General features: G+C 37.7%; 1 protein-coding gene across 1 annotated transcript; it reads left to right on the top strand.

The window, feature by feature from the left end:
- LOC101290894 (histone deacetylase 14-like) lies at nt 1–7971 on the top strand. Its single transcript, XM_004288053.1, has 9 exons — nt 1–97; nt 1073–1329; nt 2045–2119; nt 3185–3286; nt 3775–3846; nt 3994–4050; nt 4225–4476; nt 7348–7529; nt 7671–7971. Exons 1-9 carry the CDS (start codon nt 58–60, stop codon nt 7969–7971), a joined length of 1338 nt encoding a protein of 445 aa, XP_004288101.1. The 5' UTR covers nt 1–57.
- Nucleotides 7972–8661: the final 690 nt, after the last annotated feature.

The raw sequence follows: 8661 nt of genomic DNA, 5'->3' as shown, positions 1-8661 counted from the left end.
ACCGTTTAACGTTTTCGTAGCCTCTCTACTACTCCAGTACTCCACTCGCGGCAGAGTATGGACCTCGTTCTAGTTACTCCTTCGCCATCTTTGGCTGGTAAAGCCCCCCCCCCCCCCTCTCTCTCTCTCTCTGAATCTTAACTTTTTTCGCTTATCTGGGTATCGGCTATGTGCTTCATCAATTGCCATCGACTTTTTGAGCTAATCCCATCTGGGTTTGATAAAGACTTCATAGGTTTGGGGCTACTTTCAGTTTGCTTCCACCTTCAATTAACATTTACTTAGTAACTTGAAGTAATGGGTTATGGTTATTGGTCTCTTGTTCAAGTTATATAGATGGGGAACAGTTTTTGGTGTTGCAAAATGCCACAAATCATGACACAAACTGCTGGATTTTGTTTTTGTATCTTTCACTAGATTGTGATCACTCATCTTTATGTTTGTGTGATTGACCCCTGATTTGTTTCCTAAGATCCCAAGATGAATTATCTAGTTACCAAAGGGTGTAATTTATGGAAAAGGAAAATCTTCTCCCAATCTAAACCGGAAAATGCATAATTCAAACATTTGAAATTACTTGGCTTGAAACTTCAATTGGTATGCAAAAGTAAAACAATGGTTTGAACATTTGGGATCTTCTTGAAAAGTCATTTCCAAGAGGAATGCTCAAATGAATTAGAGAGAACTGACCGAATGAATGGAGATTGTCATAGTTAAGATATTCATGCATTCCTTACTAACATGACAGGCAAGTAGGTTTTGAGCCTGGCTACAAGCCAATGAACAGATCTTAATTTGTTCAATCAATATGCCTCCTTCGAATCCCAAGCATGAAATTCATTGGTTTCAAGGCTTTGTCTTTTAATTTGTCCCAGTGATGTTTTTCCTCAAATTTGGTTTCTCATTGATGTATGTTGCTTGAGATTTTTTTCTTTTTAATCATAATCATACAAATACATGTGCTGTCTCAGGTGTATGGTATGACATTTGGTGCAATAATTGTGAGTCTGTTTGATTTGTTGCAGCATTTTGTATACTGCAAAGATTCTGAAGATAACTGTTCTGGTTTTAGGGAGTGTGTTGTTTTTGGCACGGCAGCGTTTTTGCAACTGGAAGAGTCCTGAAAGACTTCGTTTGGATGCAATATTTGCAACAGACAGAATTTTGTGTAAGAGATTGCGAAGAGGAAGGAGATGTTTCTCCAAAAGAACAGAAGCTTCTACTTCTTTTTCAGATGGTACTGGAGAAAGTCTTTATGTACCTGTTAATACAAAACCAAGTGATGCCCGTATAATTTATGCGGTAGCTCCTGCCATGGGCCATAACCAGGTACACTCATCTTACTAGTTGGGAACCTTTCCTTTTCCTTAGCTTTTGGGCTTGCTCTGGTATTTTATTATTTTGCTAGAAATGTTTACGTATTCTATCAAATTTAAGTCCTTTCTGGGCCATGCTTATAATGAGCTAGCCATGCATGATGAATTGGACTTGCTATGCGATGCGTTGAATAGTATAACCAGTCTGTTCTCTTTCCTGCTGAGCTGTTTTAAACCGCTTTTGCGCTGGCTTATTGTCTGATACTATTGCTGAGAGCTTTAACATTCCCCATTTCTTAGGCCTTGGTACTTGAGTACTTACCCAGACAAACAAATCAGTGTAGTTATCATTATCATTGTTGTACTATTCTGTTACTTCGTGGAGAGTCAATCCATATTAAGCCTTGTAGATAGATGGATTTGAAAGGATGTGGTTTTCTGAGATTTAAGCATGGAAACAATAATCCTACATTCCTACATATTCCGATCAGAATGGTGTCAGTTGGTGGGTATTCTTCAAATGATGTCGTTTTTCCATACAGTATTAAAATAGTTGTCAACTTATCCTTGGAAGTAGATTATCTCATGACAAGTTCTTTGATCCACCATCAATCTGTTGAGTCATTAGCTGTCATGCTTGTAGTCTATTTCTCTTCATTTGATAGTTGTATTGTCAACTGCTATATCTATATCCCTCTAATTTTATTTTCAACTTATTATGCAAACAGGAAGCTCATCCAGAATCTCACTTTAGAGTTCCGGCGATAGTGCAGGCTCTGGACAAATTGGAACTCACACCAAAGGTATTGTTCACTCTGTAAGATACATCTTATGAAATGGAAAGACCTCAACTGTAATACGTCTTTTATTTTCCTTTCCAATTTAGCAAGGCAACATATAGTAAAATGTATCTCTTTCAGCGCCTGATCTTTTTCAGGATGCGGTTAACATGTTTATTACAAATATTAATCAATGGGGTCCGGTTCAAGGGACATCATTTTTTACACAAGTTTTGACACATTTTATTAGCCGTTAGATTTTAAAACATTCAATGGTCAAGATTAATTGAGAAATGTGATGTCAACATACAACAGGTAACGTGGCAGGTGACTGTGACATTACCGATTTTCAATAATAAAAATTAATGGTAAATTAATTCTTAAAAAAGAAAAACAGATCCTATTGAAAGTTAGAAAATCGAAACCAATTACACGATGGAAAGGAAAAGAAAAAGAACGACCATGAGAACCTATGCAAAATTCAGACTGCATAGTTCTGATGAGACGCAACAAATAATCAATGATATATAGTTTCGTCTTTTCCTCAGCAAAAAAAAAAAAAGTTTCAAGTGCTGTGTTCTGTTATTTGTTGTCACTGGAACAGACTTTAGCTCACTTACATTTGTTTTCTTCCACGCCAAGTCCATTGCAGGTCCCTTCTTTAACAGACCTCCCATCCTCACATAGGCATGTTGAAGCCAATATGCTTTGACTAACCATGTACACTTCATAACTATGTTATTGAGTTGATAGAGTTGCTTGACTACCACTGTGGATAGATATCAAAGGATGGCAATACATAGGCCACACTAGCATGCGTAGTATTACGGTATTACCTTCCTCAGCCAGTCCAACTGAAATTCTATATGTTGATTAAAAATGAAATGGTTTTAGTAGCTCTATGTTTCATCTGTTAATAAGAACATTAGGTTTTGTTCTGGATTCGGCTGTTTGGTAGATAAGGCTGTTGTTGCTGTAAGACCTTCCTATTTGTTTCAGTTCATTCTTTTGTAGCTTAATTCTCTGTAGAGAAATATTTGTTTCAAATTATATTCCAGTTTGTTTAATCATCTTCTCTTTGTAACCCAGTTCCGTGGCTCAAAGGTTATTGAAATTCAAAATTTTAGGCCAGCATTGGTGGATGACATAGCAAGTGTTCACACACGATCATATGTAACAGGCCTTGAAAAGGTAGCTTCTAAATTAAAAACAAATTAAGATTATATGATTTGTGGGAACTGGAAGATGCAAGGGTCAAAGAAGCTTTTATTCACAGCTGCTTTTTTTTTTATTTTTTTTATTTTTATTTTTTATTAGTACTGGGGGTGCTGGAAGCATTAATTTTCGTATTTCATGTAGATAGCGTGAGAAATTAATTGGTTGTGGGCTGGACTACATCCCTTACTTCAAGTCTTACCATCTCCACTCTTTCCTTACATATGGTGTTTCTTTGTCTTCACTTTTCTTACTGATATTGTCAGCTTTGGACAGTATTGGTGCTGGAAATATATGTTTATTCTGATAGCGTGTGCATCTGCAGTATATTGTAATACTAAAGAGGGATACAAATATATTTCTTGATTGTATTTTTAAAACCATCAATTTTGAGGCAGTCTTTGCTGCTTTAGATTTATTATTTGTTTCAAGTCATCTTATTCTTCCCCTCCTTCCATTTCTAGGCTATGGATCAAGTGTCAAAAGATGGCCTTATTTATATAGAAGGCTCTGGACCAACATATGCAACTGTTGATGTAAGTATCACATAGTATACATTTCAGCATTCTGTTCCAAGTTTTATTGTATAAGCAAGCTGGATTACTATTCTTTGATTTCTTTTATAACAATCAAATAGTTTGTTTTCAGTTCTGCATCTACTAACAGTGTTGTTAATAATGTAGACATTCCAGGAGTCACTGATTGCAGCTGGAGCAGGAATTGCCTTAATTGATTCAGTGGTGATTTCTCAATCAGTGTATTGCTGATAATCTAGGCTATTTATGTGTCCTGAACTGTTTGGGTGATACATTTGCATTGAAGTTCAATTGATTGTGAGACTCTACTTCAAAAAGATCAAAATTTTATATGGTGTAAATGTTGTCTCTCCCAATACATTCTTTTTCTTTTCTCAGGTAGCAGAGTCAATGAACAGCAGGGATCCACCTACAGGTTTTGCTTTGATAAGACCTCCAGGACACCATGCAATTCCAAAGGGTCCAATGGGGTTTTGTGTGTTTGGAAATATTGCAATTGCAGCTCGTTATGCTCAACGTGAACATGGCTTGAAGCGTGTCTTTATAATTGATTTTGATGTTCACCATGGGAATGGGACAAATGATGCTTTCTATGAGGATCCGGATATATTCTTCCTTTCAACTCACCAAGTAAGTAACAAATTTTCATGCCAGTTTGATACATTGTCTGTTCGAATTTATTTATAAGCTTGTTATGCGAGTCCAGATTTGAAGTTTTCTCCATGGACCATGGTTAAAGACTACTGATTGTAGTGTGAAAATAGCCCTTGAAGTAGTATATTTATAAACTGAATTGATGCCCCAATATTGAGCCAATTGTCAACCCATAATCTGATGGTTCTTTCATCGATGGTCTAGATTTAAGACATGGACTTGAACGGTTAACAAAGGCTTTATATTTGAATTCATTAATGAAATTTATTTTATGGGTAGTGGATACTTTTCTTTGATGATAGCACGCCATAAACCCTGAATATTGTGTTGAAAGGTTCGAAGTTCCAACTAGCTTTAGCCAACATCACTTGATTCATATCAGCAGTTCTGTTGATTCCTAAGCCACCAGACGCTTTAGTTTGGCGACAATATGTCCCATTAGACCAATTAGACTTTGGCACCAGAGGAAACCTTTGGTTTATTTATCTAGATTATTACATAACTGGCAGTGCAATTTAGCAGTTGGCAGGGCAGAAAAGAGTAAAAGTCAACTGGCAGACCTATGATGGACTTTGTCTAAATTCAAGAATCAGTGTGCTTGGTGATTCCCGAGTGAAAGGGAGACAGTTCAAGCTAGTTATCAAGATTATAGTCATAGAGAGTCACATTTACCAGTACTAACTGGTAAGCTTCGTATGGTGGCAGTTGAACAGAATATGAGGTTTCTCAAAGTTCACAGCCTGGTTGGATAAACCTTGGAACACATCCAGACATTAATATATGAAATCAACAAGTGAGCAATTTTGGACCAGATTGGGAAGCCACAGCAGGCTTGCTCTGAGCTTTGAGCAATCGTCTCCTTACACAAAACAATTATGTAAGGTGAAAAGGGCAAGGGCTGTCACGTTGATGAATACCACTTTGAGTTTTAAAAGACCAAAGAGAGATCACCATATAAGTTTGGAAAACAGGACATCACCCAAGTGAGACCTTACGACATGCTTAAAGCATGAATCGAGAAACACGAATCTTAGGTCATTAGAAAGCATCTGGAACAGTAGAGGACAGTGATCAGACCTCATCGTCAGGAAGTGCCTAATGGAAGCCTTCACTATTACAGAAACCTTTGTAAAGTCTGTCTTTAACCACCCTATTAGTCCATGAAATATCAGAGCCTTGGTATCCAAAGTTCAATTAATCATGGCATTTCTTTCAATCCAATCTCTTAAACCTTGAGCCTTCTTGCCAACTATCCACTGCTATTGTCTCATGAATGAAACCAGTTCATTGAAATCACCAATGAGCATCCCAGGAATATCAGCCATCAAGGTTTAGAGAATTTCCGTTTGACAGAAAAGCCAAGTGTGACCATGACCTTGGAAGTGTTTCATTGGGAGTTTGTTGTGACCACAATATGAATGTTGATTTTGTTTATTTCCTGAAAATTCCACCTGAAAGCCATTAGCCTCAACAACTTTGCATTTTGAAGAACTGAATTTTGGGAAACGCTTACTGACTTCTCAGTTCAACCCTAGGTAGACAAATAGTTGGGATACAATTGAAGGCATTTTACCTAGATCAAAGTACTGAACATCTTACCACACTCTCCTCACACATTCTGAAAAAAAGGCTTCGTACCACCTGCTCCTCACACATTCTGAAAAAGGCTTCTTAATGACATTGAGGAGGGGTTGGGAGAGTCCTAATAAAAAGTCATTAAGAGGACTTTAGATATTGATATTGAGGAGGGGTTGAGAGAGTCCTAATGGTTAGCCATCAACCATATCCTTTGAGCTGAGGACAAGTTTTGTTTTTGTTCTTTTCCAGAGTACCAATAGATTGCCGCAAACAGATTCCGTATTTTTAGAAGGAACCTGATCAATGCTCAAAGATCCATCCATTAACCGCACATTGTGACCAGAACGAGTACCTTTCTCAAGAGGCAATGGTCAAGACCAACAGAAAGAATTCAAACTAGAAGAGGAAGCTTGGGGGATTACCACTCTTGAACCAACAGAAGGATTCAAAATTGATCAAGGAACTGAGGGTGCTGAACTGGGGCTTAAACCCTGGAAGTGGATATCTAGTTCTTCCTCAGTTGATATGTAGTAGTGAGCTTGGGGTGGTGTTCCTTGAAATGTCAGATGACTCTGTCTTCTCAATTATCATGCAAGGGCTTCTTCATAAGACATTCCATCTTTTCAGGTTGACCTAGATAAATTCAGTCTAGCAGTACTTGTTCCTGGTGAATCACTCTGACAATGAGCATTCACAATCTTTTCCTCCTCCTGTTCCCAAATTAGAATTTTTTTTGGTTTGGTAAGCTGCGTAAATGCCTCCAGTTCTATCGCAACTCTTTGTGCATTTAGGGTTCAGCTCAGAAGTCAGTAAATGCCTAGTATGATATGAAAATTGTCGTCAAGGATTGTCAAAATCCTATATCAAGTTTATCATAACACATTGGAAAAGCACATATCAGGTCCGCCACATTTACCTAGCATGATTTGATAATTGTTGTCACGGATTGTGAAATCCACTAGGCTTCCTTACCAATACTGGCTGCGAGGACTCATAGCACAAAGGCATATGTTAATAAGACTATATAACTTGGAGGGAGGCAGAGGAAGGGTAGCATTAGGAGATGAGTCAATAAGTCTCGTCAAAGCAATGTGAGTTTGATCGATAGAATTGACCAAACATGAGAACAAAAACATTACCAGAGTTGTAACTAGTTAACTAATTCAGAAACAATGATTGAGTGATGCTCTGACATATCTCACTTTTGTTGTTGTTAGTGATGTTTATTGGAAATTATTGATGTATTACTGCACCATTTCTTTGTTTTAGGATGGCAGTTACCCTGGTACTGGAAAATTTGATGAGATAGGTCGTGGAGATGGCGAAGGAACGACGCTAAATCTTCCTCTACCAGGAGGCTCAGGTGATACTGCCATGAGAACTGTGTTTGATGAAGTAATTGTGCCATGTGCTCAAAGGTTTAAGCCAGATATTATTCTTGTCTCTGCTGGGTGAGTTCTCTATTCCATGGAAAACCAATATAGGCATACTTGATTGATTTCACAATGTCATTTATATTCATCACTCTGGTAAACTATGCACTTTATATTTCAGAGCTTGTACATAGCAATTCATTGAACTAAAAGTTTCAGGTATGATGCGCATGCATTGGATCCACTTGCAAGTTTGCAGTTCACAACTGGAACATATTACATGCTAGCATCTAGCATTCAACAACTTTCCAAGGAGATGTGCGGTGGTCGATGTGTGTTCTTCTTGGAAGGAGGATATAATCTCGACTCTCTCTCATATTCCGTTGCGGATTCGTTTCGTGCTTTTCTCAAAGAGCCAAGTTTGGCTTCTACGTTTGACGACCCTGCCATGTTGTATGAAGAGCCATCATTGAAGGTTAAGCAGGCAATTCAAAGGGTTAAACATATACATTCTTTGTGAATATCTCATATTTTCACCGTCTTTGTCTGTAAATCTATGAATATTTGTGTAAATATGTTGACCACAAACGTATCTAATGATTGAAGTCATAGATTACTCTCAGTTCGCACTGATTACTTCAGTATTTCAATTTAATGTTGTTTGTTGTGTTGAGTCAATTTTTCAGCCGTAGTCCATAGGCTTCATGTTTATTTTGTTCATTTAATAGTCATTTTCATTACAATTTGTCACTACTGCAACCCTGCAATACTGTAATTTATATATTGAGCCAAGTCTCTTAATATGATTTTTTTAACTTTTTTTTTTTTTTTTGTCACTCTCATAGTCATGTCTATTGTTTCTATTTCCCTTACATCGTTTCTTTCTGTTCAACAATTCCAATGATCTTTTCATCATTCATCGTGTGATATGCGGTCGATCGGACTGTGGGAGCGACTAGTGGAGTTAGAAGCCATTATAATAGTTGGATGTTAGGAGTTTCTTGGGATTAGATGGTTCTTTGATCTAATTGGAGACGATTTGATATATGGATAACCACTTAGACAAACAGTCGAAGAACCACGATACTCACTCACGACCGAAGACAATGGTCCAATGCACAACCAACGATGTCGCCAATTCAAGAACCACTGCCGACGATCAGGGGACGCCGCTGAAGCTGGTCACCTTGCCGTCGTCGCCCTTCCCCAG

The sequence above is a fragment of the Fragaria vesca genome, linkage group LG1 (assembly GCF_000184155.1).
Source record: "Fragaria vesca subsp. vesca linkage group LG1, FraVesHawaii_1.0, whole genome shotgun sequence".
Classification (NCBI taxonomy): domain Eukaryota; kingdom Viridiplantae; phylum Streptophyta; class Magnoliopsida; order Rosales; family Rosaceae; genus Fragaria; species Fragaria vesca.
Note: the sequence above shows the minus strand (reverse complement) of the source record. Positions and strands in the feature narration are given on the sequence as shown.

Coding starts and splice junctions, on each gene's coding strand:
- LOC101290894 (XM_004288053.1), top strand. CDS start 58: ATGGACCTCGTTCTAGTTACTCCTTCGCCATCTTTGGCTG. Junction 98..1,072: donor TCCTTCGCCATCTTTGGCTG/GTAAAGCCCCCC, acceptor TTCTGGTTTTAG/GGAGTGTGTTGTTTTTGGCA. Junction 7,530..7,670: donor ATTATTCTTGTCTCTGCTGG/GTGAGTTCTCTA, acceptor TAAAAGTTTCAG/GTATGATGCGCATGCATTGG.